The sequence below is a fragment of the Ambystoma mexicanum genome, chromosome 2q, assembly GCF_040938575.1.
Source record: "Ambystoma mexicanum isolate Mex_15411 chromosome 2q, UKY_AmexF1_1, whole genome shotgun sequence".
Taxonomy (NCBI): domain Eukaryota; kingdom Metazoa; phylum Chordata; class Amphibia; order Caudata; family Ambystomatidae; genus Ambystoma; species Ambystoma mexicanum.
The window spans coordinates 251,818,906-251,836,809 of record NC_090924.1 but is presented as its reverse complement, the minus strand read 5'-3'; the positions used below and the strand labels follow the sequence as shown (position 1 = coordinate 251,836,809).

Genomic DNA, 17,904 nt, shown 5'->3' with positions numbered 1-17,904 from the left:
ATGATGCTACTGTCTGGAATGCGTACAAAATCACTGGCAGGTGGAAATGGAATTTGAGTGATCGATTTTCAACCGGAGCATTTACAGAAACGTAGTGAGATAGGAGCGCCTTAATTTTCTTCTGCAAACAGGGCACAGCAGGAGCTTTAATACTTGGTGGTGTTAATTGTCTTTGACAGCTCCTCTTGGTGGTGTATTCTGTGACATAGCAGGCATCCCAAATAATTAGTTTGGAGAAATTCGGGTGTGTGCAGAGACGGGCAACAGCAGCATGCAGATAGGACTTGCCTGCCTGTACTAGCCCTGAATGAGGAGCAGAACTGCACAAAAACAGGTGAACTGGGGATCCAAGAGAGCAGCTGGCTTAGTGTTGGCCCAGTGAGTCAGCATTTCTTACCACGGCGAAGACTGTGCAGTAGTGATTGTCAGAGAATCATTCTGCGTTACCCAACTGTTGAGGTTTGTCCTTTGGCAATATGTTGATAAACCTAGGAGACTCTGATTCACCTGTGTACGGTTCCATGACCAAATCCAAAGAGGCACGGGACAGTAGGCTAAGATTGATAAAAAATCAGAAAAATGAGCCCAGCAGATACAAGCACTATGTCAAAAGGCGGAGCGTAGAGTATCAAGTTGGCTGCTGATAGCATGACTACCAGACGGAAACAAGGCAGTCCCTGGTGGCAAACACATAGCCAGTAGGAGTTGATATCAATTTGATACTACAGGACCTTCAAAAAGTTACGTCTCTGGGCACAGATGTTGAAAACATGGTCTCTAAGTGCCCTATAGACACAGATGCAACCACTGGAATGGAGAGCAAAGAATGTTGAAGGGAGATGTCTGTGCAGTAACATCTGCGTAGGAAGCCTGCCAGAGGATTCCCAAGATGCAAATGATGAAAAGTTTTGGCAAAGTAGCTGAGGAAGAGATTTTCCCTATCTCTGATGCCAACATGCTTCACAATCGAGAAGGCTCACAGTATACCAGGATGCTGGGCACAGCTCGGAGGGTCTTACCTGTCACTCTCCCTCCCCCAGCTCTCCACTAGAGCACTGATCACAAGAATAATGAACTGTAGGGAATAGATGAAATCTTGCATGCCGAACGCCTGGGCCAATAACATGCAGCATAGTCTCCATTCTATTTCTAAGTAACATGTGCGGGACACTCCTTTTGAAGCTGTGAAACATTCTGAGACATGTAGATCAAATATTAGTTGTTGTTCTCTGCAAAGTTGGTCATTGAACACAGAATGGTACGTGGAAATAAAGCATGTGTCTTAGACAAACTCAAATGTTAATTAAGAAGTGTGTTTTCCAGAGTCTGACCCAGAGATGTATTTAATGACAAACGGGAAAACTTTTTAGCTGGGTTTAATTAAATGGTGGGAACAGTTTTATGGGAGGTTGGCGGGGGGAGGGGGGTAGGTCTATGTTGGCTTGCATATATGTATATATGTTGAGCACAAGCTGAAGAAATGCTTAATGTTGCCAAATGCAGGATACTGGGAATTGTTAGATTTTAGTCATTGTGTCTCTCTGTCTACAGCCTGCGAATAGTTGGGTCAAGTGTGGAAGTTCACTGGATTATATTTCTGTTATGACTGGGAACTGTGGCTGCGTATCCTCAGTATCGACAGACCTAGTAGCAGCTGTCCAGTGACCATTTAGCATGCGAGTTTCTATCATGGGCCATGGCAGGCCATAGTCTGAAGAAAGGTACATGCGACTGGAATGTACATGTCCTTCCTTTTATGTGTGGCAGGAGTGCCAGGAGTACATCCAAGGATTGTCTTGCGGAGGTCTGAGAGTGGGGAAACAGTCGAGACAGCACCCCTCTATGGCTCATAGTGTTGATTGGCCAATACAAGTTCTGTTTAATTCCTCCTGTTCCTGTTCCTATTCTGTTCTGCCATGTTACAGAGAGTGGAACATGTAGTCTCCCTTGTACCTACAGCAGCAGTTATGGATGGGCTGTTTTCAAAAGATCATTTGAGGAAGTAATAAGATTATATGGTGGTTGATGGAGAAAATGAAGAGACAGAATATAGAATATTGTAAATGGAAAACAGTGAGCAAGTGTTTCTAGAAGAAGCAACAGTGGACTTCTAAGCAAAATGGTGCAATGCCCATCAATGCCACAAGTGTGGTAATATGGAGACATAGTCAATGCTGAGACTGGAGAGTAAATAAATGACCTGGAATTGGAGAGGGGTTAAACGCCCCCCCCCCCCCACAAAAGAAGCCATGTGAAATCCTTCCTGATGTGTAGAAACATACAAATTGCATTGCTTTAAGAAACATCTGAAGGGGAAGATCTGATTGCCCTGGTGAGGTGATGGGGAAGCAGGCTACATAGGTCCATCTTATTCCAGAGGTCTAATGATTTGGACAGCAGGTGGAACATTAGTACAGGTGGAGCACCAACTTTCAGTTGAATATGGCAGAATTGTAGTTATAGCTTGGAAGCTAGAGAACCATACAATTTGTATAGTGAACTGGTAGGTACCCAACTTGGATGGCTTTAAATTGTTTTCAAAGGTTATGAGGTTTTGTCTGAGTTGGAGACGAAATTTTCATTTGGTTAGGGGACTTGAATTGCACTAGATATGTGCCGGCGGCCCACCCTAGGCATTGTGCAGATGATTCTCCTATGGTAGCCCTGGAGGATCACCAGTTGTTAGTTATGGAGACCACAGAATAGCTAAACTCTGGAATATACTTACTACTTAAAGGTACATAATACAATGAGTGCGCCTAGGGGTCAGTGTTTTATGAGTTCTGATGTCTGGAAAATATTGTATCAAATCATAATAGGGAGTATCAATGGAAGCTGGAGCATTCCGCGAGTGGCAAAAGGCAACTCGCAAAGAGTTGTCGAAGTGACTAAGACTAGTTTCATTCCAATATAAACGATTTAGCTGGTTTGAGACGGACAATTGTCTGGGGATCACCATGGAGTTATGTTTAGTGTGTGTGACAGTGGACAGCCATTTGATAGAGAGAATGCAATGGTCGCTATTTGCATTTGAGTCAATATTAAAGACTTGGATTTTAGAGAACAGTCTATCATCTGTGTAAATATAATCAATTGTGGCTTTTAAAGAGTTTTGTTGCCACGTATGATCAAGCACACCTATGTCTAGTCTGCTCCCATTCAGCATACAAAACCCTCTATTTGACATTATTTCTTCCCACAATCTTTGTCTCGAATTTTTCGTCGCATGTTTTTCTTGTAGGCGGTGCAGATTGAGGTCACCAGCAACAATAGTATGCTGAATATTCGGAACGGATACAATAAAGTCCAGCATGGTGGAGAACTCTGTCAAAAACTTTCGATCTTCAATGCCTTTGGGATTCCAGTATAAATTAACTATCGCGTACAAGATTTTCTCGATTACTATGACCGTTAGTTGGATAAAAGAGTTTGGAGAATATGTAAATAATATGCTGGTATTCGAGGTCAATTTGGAGCCCGTCAAGAGGCCAGACATCGGCCGACCTTTCTCTCCCTTCATTGCTGGCAAGAAATGTATGCAGTGATTTTCCCAGGAGGGAGCAGACATAAGCCAGGTTTCTTGTAACAGAATCACATCATAGTTAATGAAGGGGTCTTGCGTGTTATTAAGTAGGTGGCGGAAACCCCACGTATTCCATGAGGCAAGACTGACGGAACGTTCATTATTAACCCTGTACGGAAGTTAACTTCTGGAATCACAATTACAATGGCATTTGACGGGAACATTTGTCACTGTTTTCGCTTCTCTATCACTCATAGGGTTCTTGATCTCTTTCAAGACAGATTCAATCCAGACATCTGAACTGTAAGGACCCTCCGATGGATTTGTAGAGCCCAATAAAAGAATGAAACCTAGCGCTAATAGTTGATCTTTGGCTTCCCATTTGAGGTTCCTAATAACTCGGGACGTCAGCCATATACACGCCGTGCTCACTAGGTTATCATTAAAGAACTCAACTTGAGCTATATCTGCAGACCCAATGTCTTGTAAGAGTGGTATAACAGAAAACACCTCTAAAATGCTATGACGATTTAGTACGTATTGAGGATGCGGCGCTGGCCGACAGCCTAGCACTAAGGCAACATGATTCTCTTTGTTCGCTTTCGTTTTCAGGATGGATTTTGAGGCAGGATGCTTGAGAGGAACTGAGACCAAAGAGGGCTCCGGATTTAGTGGCACAGGGCGTATCGCATTTAGCAAGGTGGCAATTTCTGCATTGTGACTAGGAGATGTGGGGGAAGAAGCTACCGGTATCTTCTCATGGCTGCTCTTAAAAGTGACCGAGCGTCTAGGCACAAGGGCCTGGGTTGTAGGAGATTTGCACTTGCCTGAATCAAGTGTTGGGGCTTTGAGGGTCGGTTGAGATACAAATGCACTCATATAAGCGTCAACTTCCTTTCTGATTTCAGCTCTTCGGATTGCCAGCAAATCTTGCTCATAATCATCAGATGTGTTGGATTGGGAAGTTAGCGTTAGATGTTCTTTAGAGCTTTTGGAAGATCGATTAACAGTTTCTCTCAAGGTAGTCTTTTGCGGTTGGCTACTGACCACCCGCTCGGGTAGTTGAGTCTCGGAACGTTCTTCCTGCATGCCGATGTTTTTGTAATCTTGGGCTACTTGAACCAACAGGTCTAAAGGAGCATAGGGCGTGGCTGCTGTGATATTTTTGTTAGCACAGTTAAGCTTCAATTTTCGCATTTGGTTCAACTGAGTGTACTTTTTTGTAATGGCACTAGAGGTTGACTGGCTATGCTTTTTAGGGAGGGTGAGCATGTCAAAAAAGGGTTTGGAGCATGGGGGCTCAGTTATTTCCGATTGCTTAACATTTTTAGATTTTTTACAAGCAACAACAGCCTTTTTTTTTTGTTTAGCGTTCTCACCAGAATCACAGGATTTTTACGGAAGATTGAATAGGACACTTGAGTAGTAGCATTATTGGTAGAGCCAACTAAACACTGATTATTATCTGGCATAATTTCTCTAATAATTTGACCAAAGTACGGAAGGGAGCACAAGATGCCTGAGTTATCTACCGTAATTGGTGACATTTGACTCTCAGCATGTTGGTGCAAGATTGAGTGTCATAGTCGATCATAGGTGCGGGTTTGATAGGTGATACGCACTGATCGACTGTCGTCTTTACAGGTATAGATATTTGATTTGTAAGTAACTGAGACTTTGCCCAAAGTATTTCTTGCTTCGCCTGCCAGGCTAGAACCGATAATAATTGGGCACTTTGGACATCCAATTTAGTGTTCAACGTATTAAACAATGTAGTGATTGTTTGCATAGTTGGGTTCATTGCTCCCAGCGTTAATTTCACTACCTTAGACACATTTTGTGGCAACTGCGGCTTCTCTGCCAAAGAGCATTTACGCAGGGTTGGAAGTAGAAAGGAAGATGTTAAATTGGATTTTGTGCAACCTCCATTGGAATACAACTTTGGCGAGAAAGACAGATTGCCAAGAGTTTGTTGCAACAAGAAATCCGAGTCAGAGGAAGGCAAATCAATCACCGCTACATCTTCAGGATTTCTCACTGACGATGAGCTGTGTCTGTTTCCAGAGTTTGGAGCCATCGAGTCTCCTCTTAACACTGTGCTGTCGGATAGAGATACATGCAATGTCGTACAACACTCTTGATCACTTATAACTATAGGCTGAGCAACCTGAGAATTTTCTTTAGTAATCTGCACAGTTGGATTTTGAGTCACATGATCCGGGTAAAATGAACATATATCCTTTAGGAACTGCCTTCACTTGCATGTTGCTTGAGTTCAGGTTCATATTCGTTGTGAGCAAAGGAGGCATTCCAGTGCGTAAGGTGTATAAATTTCGTTTCATGATGCCTCCGGAAAGCGCAGGTCACAGACACTTGACCAGTAGAGGTAAAACCAAGTCTTTGCCACGTCTACCACTGCACAGCACCAAGATCAAATATTTCTAAGCAAATAAATTGGTAAATAGAAAAGGGAAACTAGCGGTTTTTCCCCAGAACTCGCTTAGCTCGCGCCGCCGCGGCAAAACGGGACTTTACGGGACTTCGCTGGTGCGCGCGCACAAGTCCTCTTATATAGTCACGGCCCCAGAGGAGCTACAGAGCCTACAAATAAGTAAACACAGAATTAATATGAGTATACTAAATATAGTCTTAGATGCTGGGAGGTGAATCTTCAAAAGTGCTTCACCTTATGGTTATTTGAGTCCGTAATGGTCCGTGGAGTAGACGGCGATCCAAAGCAAGCGTCAGTTGCAGGAAAGTAGCACAAAGCAGCGGGCAAAGCGGGACTTTACGGGACTTCGCCGGTGCGTAGTACATAATCACTATAGTAAATTGATGGGTAGATATTTGTGTGAGGGACCTATTAATATTGCCAATAATCTGAATTATTTTGCTGAGAAGTGTGTCCTCTTTCCTGCTGTCAATTTATATTCAATTTAGGACACATTCAGCCTCTGATTCCAACCTAGCAGCTGAGGGCAAATGTATTACTAAATGTGGCCTTTTAAATGAGTCCGTCATGATCAGATCATATTTTCTTAATTGAACAAGAGCACTGAGGTGGTAGCAGGGGGTCCCCTGAGTGGTGTTTAAAGTAGTTATGAAGTGGAAGTGTTTTCTGCTTCTGGTGGGGCAGAGAGATTAACTAGACTAGAAAACACAATGGGAAAGTTACAAAAAAGGGCCTCACTGCCAGTAAATGGTATTGCACAGCCAGTAGAAACCAAGATGATTGCAGAATCACTCCACACTTTGGGCTCACGTGGTTATGAAACCTACAGGAAATGGATGGAAGACAGTAGGTATAAACCTGTAAAGAATTTGGCACAGTTGGTTGATAGGGAAACATGAAACTACTTCACTTTATGTTAGTAAAGATTTCCATTTATGGATAATGTTCCCTCCAGTTGTGAATCCTCCAACTTTTTGCTGACCATCCTAGCCTCACTTTTTCCAATGGAGCCCAGCCTTCTGCTGTAATCCACTGGGCGTTTGCTCATTTTGTTATGGGGGAAACTGACATGCCCTTCAGACTGTCAGTACTGGGAGACTTTGTTTCCCTTAATCTTTCACTTTGTTATTTGTTAGTAACATTTTATCAGTGCACAATGCACCTTACGGTTCTGTGCGCTGGGGTCATTTTTAAGGCCCTAGACACCCTCAAAGGAATTTTTTGTGAATGTGCAAGTGTGCCCAGGACAGAGCAGGTGGCAGCAGTTGCTTTTAAAGCATGTTTGATTCTTTTCTATTGTCCAAATCTTATTTAGACAGTGGCCAGTGCCCAAAAAGGCCATGCCATGAGGTCCTTTGTTCTGTCCTTTGGCTATCTTGTCCCTTTGCTTTCCCCAGGCCGAGCCGACATGGGAAATTCCTTATTTGGTCATGCAGACCCCCCCGCAAACCGAAGCTTTTGCTGGCTTCTGCATGCCTTCTGTGTGTACACCCATGATGTGGGCTGGTGCTGTCTAGTTCCAATACACATCCCGGGATGACTGGGACCACCGTGGTCCGTGATTGGTCCACGTTTGAAATAGCTGAATGTGAAGAGATCTCTTATTGGGTCCTCTTCATTTTGGCGCGAAGGAGATTCTGGATAAGGGAAGGCACTCCAAACCTATTCCAGGTCATACTTCTGAGTTCACAGCGAATTTAGTAAAGGAGCCAAGTATCCTGAACCGCTGAAGCAGATCCGTGGGACTGCTGGTGACCCGCTGGAAGGTTTGGCACCTTGACCACACTGTTGTCTCGTCGGAGCCCCTGTTTTGCATCGTTACAGAAGGCCTGCATGGGCGATTCGACCCATTGGAATAGTGGGACTAACTATTCACGGCACCTCCTGCTTAACCTGCAAACAAGCGTGCCTGGAAGTGTTCCTGGACAGGACAGTGAACTGGCCAGCTCATACGGGACCTTTGCCTTGGAACCGCTGCTGTCTTGAGTTTCGAATTGAGCCTTTGGAGACTGTAAGCTCAGGGTATAAGGCACTCTCCCACTGAGTTTCGTACGCCTAGCATCCCTTGTTCTGAAATTAGGAGAGTGTGCCTGAACCCGAGCATTCGCAGTCCGTGTCGCCCAGCTGTGGTGACGAACTTTGTGGGTGCCTTGATGCTGTGCCCCCCCCCCCCCGTGCCCTAAGACAAGCTGCAGTGAGACTGGCCTGATCCCTTCACCAGGAGCAGAGAAATCGCCTCTGTCCCGCCACAGAATTATTCCCGGAACACAGCCCCTGAAAGACACAGAGCCAAACAACTGCAGGATTTGAACATGCAAACGAGTGTGCTGAGGGTCGGTAAGTACTTGCATCCCTTACCGGTGGCCCCTAGCGCATCCATAGACTTTTACGCATGAGTGTCCCCTGAGGGCCACTCTCCGTTATCGGGGTAGTTTGTGATACCGAGCTATTTGCAATTCCTGGGACCTGTTCTGCCCTCTTGGGGAGACCTTCCTTGAATAGTGGGCACTCATTCTTCACTACCCTACACCCCTTCCTGAGACACTACAGCCCTCTGAAGAGAACCGCTTTTGTACTTAACCGCACGATCGAGTGCTCCAGCACCGAATGTACTTTTGAGCGCAAGGCTCCACTCATCGTAGGGACTGGACTGCCTATTAGTTAGGGTTTGAATTGTGAAGGACTTCCTAAAGCATATTTACCCTATGTGATCCCCTTCTGTTGCAGGTTGTGGATTTCTACATGTATAATACCCCTTTAGGACAACAGTTACTCTATATATGTTTCTTAGTTAGTGTTGTGTTCGTTTTGTTAATACTGCTGAAGATTGACTTTGTGTTTTGATTTAAAAGGCCTTTAATAACTGTATATGTATTTTTTTATATACATATGACTGAGTAATTTGTGGTGTCGTTTACTGTGTGCGCTCATTGTGGGCTTTCGATCACCCTCACCCCTCCCTGAGATCTAGTCTTAACCGCCGCCAATGCTATCTTGTTTGGTCTGGCTTGTTCAGAAGGTTATCCTGTTCCGTGAAAGTAGGCTGGCCTTCTGAACCTCTGCCCACTAGGTCAGACATCCATTTTAACACTTTACAGGGAGGGTGGAACCTGGGCATATCACCAACAACATGAGATCACACTTTTGTTCTGTTTTATTCTCCCTTATCAAATCCTGAACCGGGTAGAATTTATCCAGTAGGTGGGGCTGGCTTCTCTCTCTGAGGCAAACCGGGTTCAGTTTCAATTCCACACCGTTTTTACCAATCTGCACCAAATGTTGCATAGTTACCCGTTTGGACCCTCTGGACATTACTGGATACATGACATTTGGACACCACACCGTTTTCCATGTATTTCAGCACCTTCACATATGAGACTATTGCCTGAAATCGGCGAAACATCAATGAGGACCGGTCCTCAACGCTAGCATGCACGGTTTTTGGGACATTTGCCCCGCAACTAACTGCACCACGCAAGGGTGAGGCAACAGGGGGTTGGGGGGGAGAGAGAGCACAGTAGGTCTCAGTATGCAGCAGCACACCAACTCTTGCCCTCTCACCCCCAGCGTTTGCTCTGGGGCTTGTCAGCCAGACACACATGCTCATTCTCAGTGCAGTTTACTTCAGAGTGCAAAGAACAGCAAGCAATAAGCAAATCGGAACAGCGACATACAGGATCAATCATTTTCAACAATTAATTGGCGTTGTCATGTCTGTCTACAGAACCCGTTCGGAGAATGGGTACTTTTTGCTAGTGATAAATAAGTCTGTAACCCACGCTTAACATGCCACTGTGTCAGAGTCTTACCCTTGATCCCTTATCATGAGTGCTCTATGAATACGCAGAGCAGGAGCGACTTCAAAGACGTGGAGGTGCCTAACGACATTCTTATGGAATGCTGGACGGATGCATAGCGCGGTGGCTTCTGGGAAGTGTAGGGCAATCCCATAAATGCCAAGGACAGTTTTTTGTTATCATTGTGGCCAGCCAATGTTCAACCAGAGAGCAGGGCTGTGACAGTCTGTCACCAAGTTTTCCACTGAACAGCAATTCTAACTCCGAGAATGACCTGGAGGCTTGATGACATCCCTTTACCTCCTGTGATACCACCTGAGCCAGTCACAGCTCTACACATGGGAAGAACATCCAGGTGCCATCTTGTGGCGCTGCTGAGCCATGCAATGTGGTCTCACAATGTTGCATGACTTCTCCATTGATAAATGTTTATCAGCGCCTGGGACATCCTCTGGCGCCTTTAGGGTTCTCGTAGCTTCTTGTGCATTCTGCTCGCTCCAGACCCCAGAATCAAGGCATGTTTGCTTTTACTTTGTGTGTGACCCTTGGAGTTTGCTAGAGCCACGTCCACATGGCTCTCTGCTCAGCCACACCTCTAAACCCACATTTTTATTCTTCAAAGGCATTTACCTTGCCCTATTAATGTGTGTTTTCTGACTGAACAGTGGCAAAAGTAAGGCCCTCTTTATTCGATTGACCACGTCCTTAACACACGAGTAATTTAAGTTTCCCCCGTTTAGCCCATTAACCCACCCTTCTCACTCTTGTCAAAGCATTAGTCACAGGCTTCAAAACAATTAACCACTTCCCTGAACCTAACTTCCTTTAATCTTCTGATATTCCCACAAACATACTGCTACTTCAGGCTTCCTCCGCTCTTCATCCCCTCTTTATCCCCACTTCTCTCAGTAATCCTGAATTTGAACTGCAACAACCGGCTGAGTTAAAACATTTCAACTGCTGTCTTGCAAATCCCTCTGCTTTGTTGGAGATAGTGGATTTGTTTGCATTTCCTCAACCCCACATGTTTTCCTGCTAAACATGTTCAAGCCACCCCATATTTTCCCCCCTAACAGCAGCACGCTGAACTCTGTTGTCTTTTAATATCAGTGACTGCATGCCGGTTTTAAAATTTTATCTGGATGGATCACAATTCGCGTTTGTCTCTAAATTAGAACGAAGGGCAGAACTGCAAATAGTTACCTATATTGTGCTTCTTTTTCCTTCAACCAGTGCGTAAGGGGTCTGCAGGCCCTACTTTTGATCAAAGTGAGAACATATGCATCCTACAAAAATTCTCCCTTTGCCCCCCCCCCTCAAGTCAACTCACCAGTCGCATTTGCCAAGATCCTGCCCTTATGTACAAAGTAATGACACTCGATAATGACTGCTCTTCACAAGCAATGTCCTCACCTGCCCCGATGAGCACTGTTTGAAACTAGGTCCAACCTGTCTTGGTGATGAAACTGATTGTTCACAACGCCCATGACCATTTTGTCAATATCTTTTGATGCCTCACCCTCTTTTTCCAGAAGCCCATAAAAAGTGCAAGTTGCAGCTCTTCGTCTTGTTCACAATGTCGTTGATTCTTGAGCCTAGTATCCTTTTCTTAACGTTTTAAATCGGCGATCCTGTCTTTGTGGTGTATTTACAGAATGTTTGCTTGTGCCTGGTTACTTTCCACAAATTCTAGTTTGTTTTCTGTCTGTCATGTATAGTGGATACAGGCTCTCGAGCCTTCTCTCTTTTTGACTGCCATCATCTATGCTTCTGTTACTTTTCCTCTACTCAACTCGTCCAGGCTCTTTCTGTGGTGATTTCCTTCTTGTCATAGTGTTTTCCCTTCATGTGTCGGCAAAAGAGGCTGAAAAGGGGCCAAATCTGTTATGCTCTTTTAAACTTGGTTTAATGCCACTATCCTCTTGCCAACAGTTCCACCCTTCTTGCAGCTTCTCTCTGCTTTTGGACTCTTTCTCAACTAATGGGATCTGAACAGGCCAGCTCCTATGCAGCTAGGCTGCCCGTTGAAGCGCTTCTTAGGACCTGTCCACTTTATCATTCGACCTTGATGCACCTGCGTGATCAAGACCAGCCTGAAACCCTCTCCCCTGTTCACGTTGTCTCTTTTCTACAAATGGATGGTATCACTTGACAGGTGCATTGAACATTCTATGCGCTCTTTTCAGCATCTGGGAAAGCGCTAACTAGGCTTCCACCACCAACTATGGGTGGCTCCACCAGCAGCAGGGGCCCAAACAAGTCCTGAGCTTAGTGAAGCTGCTGACTGGTCAAGGACAAGCTTTTGGGCCTCTGCTCTATTATCTCCTGTATAGGGGGGAGGCGCTTTTGGTGCCACTATTCTCTGTGGCTAGCACTAGTCCACGTTTATCACGCTGATTGGACCTATGTGCAACAAGAACTCTTTCCATAAAGGAGGACGGTGGAATTGATTTCTGCCTTTGGTTTTCCTAACAGTACTGGACCGTCAGAAATCTTCAGCACTTCATGTCTTGAACTGTAACTTCCTGGGGCAACACATAAGCATGGAGAGAGAACTGGTCACCAGGGCCAAGGTGTATTCTGGCAATCATATATGTGCCCCCAGTGGTTTCCTGACCAGTTAATTGTGCTTAGGAAGGATAAACAATTGGATCTGTTGAGAATAGATACATCCTATTATTCATGCCTTAGCATCTTGTGATGTCTACAGTCCTTTGCTTTCAAGTTGGGAGATTTCCAAATAGTAAGACTGCATGTATAGCGAAAGGGGAGTGAGCGCTTTTAATCACCAAAAATACACAATTGCATATCACAATCTGGTTTAAGTAATGAAAGCAAATTAGCGGTTAAATGTAAGATGAGGTGAATATCAAAACGTGCAAACTACTTATTTAATTTCATACCTATTCAGATGGTTTGGTTTCTTTAATGTCACGTATGTTTTCTAGTGATATCTTTGAGGTTACAGTTTAGTATTTAAACCGGCCCCAAAACAAAAAACAGTTCATACAACTGATATTTTCCTGTATAATATTTATTAAAATATTCATATTCTTATTTTAATCAGCTTGCATCAATTATTCGTACTGTTGAATAAATGGATTCATTTAAATTCTTTTTTTTGCTTTCTTTTGTAGGTTCGGCAAGCTGTAACTCATGTTGTTGGAGACTGGCTGTTGCAGCTAAGAGACCGATATTCGTTCTTCCACAAGCTGATTCCTCTCCTCTTGAGTTGCTTCAATGATGAAATGCCAGAAATTAGGTGAGTGGTGAAAATATAGGAATTCAAATAGCACATCATGTTGAATAGTAAGGCCAGATATCCCAGAGAAGCAATTAAAGGGAGCTTCTTGCATCTTTTAGTCTCATTGGATTAAATTGTAGAAATACAAACGTAATGCCGATGTACTACTCTTACTGTAATGTCCCTCAATTGGAGATTGGACTGCACATCGTTCGTGGTGTGAATAGCAACTTAAATTGCTAGATTTATTGTCTTCTGTATCGTTCACAGCTTTTAGGAACCTCCTGCTGTAGGATGAAAGAGCAGGAAAATGTATGCAGTTTAAAATCTGTGGGGTCTCTAGGTCACGGAAGCAAGTACGCCCCATTTGTTGTTGGTGCTCTTCTTTTAGTCTGTTGTATAACTTTTACTTTTGTCCCTCGCAGGACTATAGGAGACTGTCACAGGTCCAAATTGGAGTGCGATAGTACCAGATAACTTTTCTGCTCATCATTATTTTCAAGCATGGTGATTTTTGTATCTGCATAAGAGATGCATGTTTTATTTCTCTTCATACTGGTAGCTTATCCTATACTATTTGTGCCCATATTTTAAGAGTACACAATTGTGGGAACTGTTTTTCCACATTTGCATCCTTTACTTGGGGTTCAGCTTGCAACAAGTGAAGTTAATGAAGGATTGGAACCAAGAGATTCTGGATGCTATACTCACCAAATCCTGCGTCAAAGTAGAAATCCATATTTGAGCAAAAGCCAAAGACTGCTGAAGCTAGTGGACATTTTTGAAAGGTTTCACCATATTTTTCTCTGCATCAGTTCACCATTCCAGCCTTCCCTACAGAGCACCTTATCTTGCAGCCCTGTCTCAGCGTAAACCACATGATTGAAAGACTGTTATTTCACTTCCATTCAACTTCTGTCCACCTACTAGTATGCTGCACCTGGTTCTTTTGAAGTCTGTACTTATCTTAGTTTCACAGTTGCCAGGAGGTTGACAAGGCCTTGGGCAGGTGGTGTTTTCCACATGAAGGTTAGCCTGACTTCACCAAGTATCCCTAAATCAGCACTGACTTAATCTGGCCTTTGGTCACTTCTTCGGACTACTTGCTCCCAAGGTTGAGGACTTCATCTAAAATTGTTAAAACATCCCAAGTCAGCATAGCCATTTCTTCTGTACAAATCAACACACAATCAATAAATGTGTTTTCATGTGAATAGAGGTGTACAGGTTACCACAGTGCAATGTCTTATATTATGGTTTTCTGACACTTTATCAGTTTTGACTAAGGTGACTTTGAAAAGGGGATTCATCCACACATTAACTGATTAAAATATATGATTGTTGCAATCTTAGCTACCCAATCCGGATTGCGTCCTATGCACCCAATATCACTGTTTAAAAATGCTGTGCTTTAAAATACATCCTTACATTTGCTACCAAATGCACAGTGTTCTAACTGCCACAGACAAGAATATGAGCAACACATACATCTCACATAGGCCACCCCATAAAGACCAAAGCCTGTGGCCCCAACACCCCGTCTTCAACCCTTGCCCTGAACAAGGGTGAACTGGAGAACTTGCAGCCCTTTAAGACGGGTCAGCAATACATTTGAGAGGAATGGGGATGCAGAGTATACTCAAACATCAAAAAAACGAAACAACAAAGGAAGTTGGCGAGAGGATAACTGTTTTACCATCAATTATCTAAAACGGGGAGTACAACGGACATATCATAGCAAGGTCTCAACAAACTTTATAAAAAAGCACACTTTTATACAAAAATCCTGTCATAGGTGACATACAACCTGTCTGTTACTAACGTCATCCTACGTGGCAAACTACAAAAACCTACTGAAGAGAGTGATAGGGTCTAAGGGAACATATAAGTATATAACCCATACTCGTCTAATGGGCGTGAGAAAGGTGATAGGTTTCTTAACATCAGGTGGGGCAACTAAGCCCTTCCCTCAAAACAGGTCACTATGAACGTCACTAAATACACAACGTCCTATTGGCTAGGAAATTATAGGATCCCCAATCATGCGATCCTCTATCATTGGTTGGCTTCTAACATCCTTCAGCCCACGCTAGCCGCACAAAGGCCAAGCGTCCAGGTGCTGGTGAGTTAGTATTACACATCCGCTTCCCACCAATTAGAACATCATCCATCATCACGTCAGTGGTCGGTTGTCAATTAGGGCCTTTGAACCTGTCCTTGGGAGTGTTCTTTTGCTCTCAAAGATACATGGGAGTAGAGGCACGCTCTGCCCTTGTGCGTAGGTGTGACCATCCTGCTCGCCCCAACTCCTTTTCCCCACATGACTGAATACCACAAAATTGAGCCTTCAGTGTATTAACAAGACTATTTTCCAATGAGCCTCTAACATCTTCTTTGTTCTTTCCAAGCTTCTGAACAGGAGGTTCATTCCTTCACAAGATTGTAACTAATTTCTGTCCTTCTCAGCCAAATACGACCTTGGTTTCTTGGCTTGTTCAACCTCGCCTTTCTGAACTTCGTTAGTAATCCATTTGTTTTCTAATTGTGCCATGCTGAAAAAAGTGGCCTTTCTCCTTTAACTCAGCTCTGCTTATAGTTCGTAATGGGACCATCCATTCTTTACTCATTCCTATGTATCCATACATTGGCGCTTACCGCAATCTATTCACTTTAAAGCTAGCATCATGAAAACTTTGTCTGCTTGCGTTACTTTGCGTTTGTACATGTGTGAACTGGCTTAATATCTTCATCATTTCTGTAGCATAAGCCTCTTCATCTTGAGCCGAAGATGTTGCTTATCTTTGATACTTTCTTGATGCATTATAAAATATCCGCATTCTCTCATCTCTGCATCTCTTCTATGGACGTCATCAATCTGCTTCGTCAGTCAGGCGTCCTGCTTCTTCTGGTATTTCGTTTAAACAGCCATTATACTGTCTTGAATGCAGGTATGGGTTTCTCAGCGGGAACCTTGCCTCCAGGATTTCCTTTGGCATCTGTCGTTTTAGTTTTTCTGCACAGGTCACATACTCTGGTTTCCAACATATAGGTATTCTGGGTAAAGTAGTTGAGGTGGGGGTACTTTGCTCCTTCTCTACACCCCCCCCCCGCCCACTCGCCCTTTCTCCTTCATATCCAAACATCCTTGTCTGAAGAAATCTTTGACCCCCCCCCCCCCCCTCAGGCATCCAGCTGTCTTAACATGCTTATCCTTGTTCCAGGCCATAAGCATGAACTGTCCATTTGGACTGCAGTAGATCCATCTCATCTTCCCACATACTACTTATGGTCCTTTGGATACAGGAATTTCATTCCCTCAGGTGCACGAATACTGGTCTTCACAAAGTCTCTGATTTCTTCATCTGTTAAGGTTTAAGTCTTCCATCCTCATTCAACATCGATCATGATCTTCATCCCTATGGCTTTCTTTGCTGTCTTCCTGCATTGTGAGATTATTATCTTGATCACACCGAATCCTAGCAACACCAACAAGATCAGTGCTCCAAGAAACTTGAACATATCTGCCATCCATTGTGGAATCCAAGAAAAGAGTGCTCCTATCCAGCTGTCATCAGCAATGTCTTCTACTTCTTCCATCATCTGGCCATGCAGTTTTTTTCAGCATTTCTATGGCCTCTGTCAAGTTGCCATTCTCGTCTTCATGAGAAGGTATGAATGTGCAACATGATTCTCCAATTTTTGCACAAATACCTCCATCCATAGCTTTAATCATATCCAAGACGTATTTGTTCTGAAGAGTCATCAGTTTTACAGCTCTCACTTCTTCTTTGATAGCATTGAATCCCTTTATGGTTGTGTTGATCGTCTGCAGCAATTCCCATCTGGTAATCTGCATCTGTTTGGTATTTGCTCCAACCTACATTCTCGGCATGAAGATCATTGTGAATACTGACGAAGCCTGGTTGAACAGTCTGTGCTCATAAAGAATAGAGTCAAAAGCTTCTATTGACTTGGCTGAGAAATTGTTCTCTCTTCATTCGATTTATCAGCCCCACAGATCTCTTCTTCCTCAGATGAGTGTCTGGTTTCGGGAAACTGTCAATGTTCAAATCACTTTTTGGAATCACTAATGCTGGAACATGAACATTCACCAAGGTGCATATTCCTCCCCAGTCTTCAGGTAGCTTCATGTACGCCTTGGCTCTGCATGCCCAATAGTGATCTGTGATCACTACTGTCACAATTTTCATTCCTGGTACATCAAAGATTCGTCCACAGTTCTGATTCTCTCCAACCTGTCTTGTGCCATTGTTTCTGAAACACAGTTTTGACTTTTCCAGAGGCAGTATCTGCAAGGGTCCTCCTCCATCTTCGATCAAGGTCAGTAGCTTAGTAAGTCTTAGCCATAATGGCGTACATCCATTTTGCACAATGTCAATGACTGGCTCGTAACAACCAATGATCACCCAGGCTCTGCAAATAACCACTCCTTCTCAGCCATCCAGTGATAATATTGATCCCCAAAACTGCATCTGGCCTCTGTTCTTCCATCTACAAATTTCCTCTGCAGGTTTTCCTGGACTCTCAAGTCTTTTGTTTACTTCCCATCTGATTCCAGTCCCTTTTACTCCAGGCATTTCATATCTGATCACGTGATTCTTGGTATGCTCCCTATTTCTTGTCTTTGTACCCTGGACATAGTCGTCTTCATCTGGATCGGTCCATTCAGTTGCCCATTTGAGATAGGCATCTCGGCCCATGAACTGGCCTCTTGTTCTGCACAGCGCTATGTATGACAGACAATGAGCTGTCTGAACGTTTATTTCAATAGCTATGAAGATCTTGGACTTCCTCATACTATAGGGCAGGAGTGTACATACAAAGCATTCTTCCTTTGATGTTCTTCTTGCTACTTCCTTCATATGCT

At 43.8% G+C, this 17,904-nt stretch overlaps 1 protein-coding gene across 1 annotated transcript in view; it reads left to right on the top strand.

Moving 5' to 3' along the window:
* DNAAF5 (dynein axonemal assembly factor 5) overlaps window positions 1–17,904 on the top strand; it is a 629,742-nt gene that overhangs the window by 84,845 nt on the left and 526,993 nt on the right. Inside the window, exon 3 of the mRNA XM_069647233.1 lies at window positions 12,910–13,034. Coding sequence (XP_069503334.1) covers window positions 12,910–13,034 — 125 coding nt within the window. The remainder of the gene's footprint in view (window positions 1–12,909; window positions 13,035–17,904) is intronic.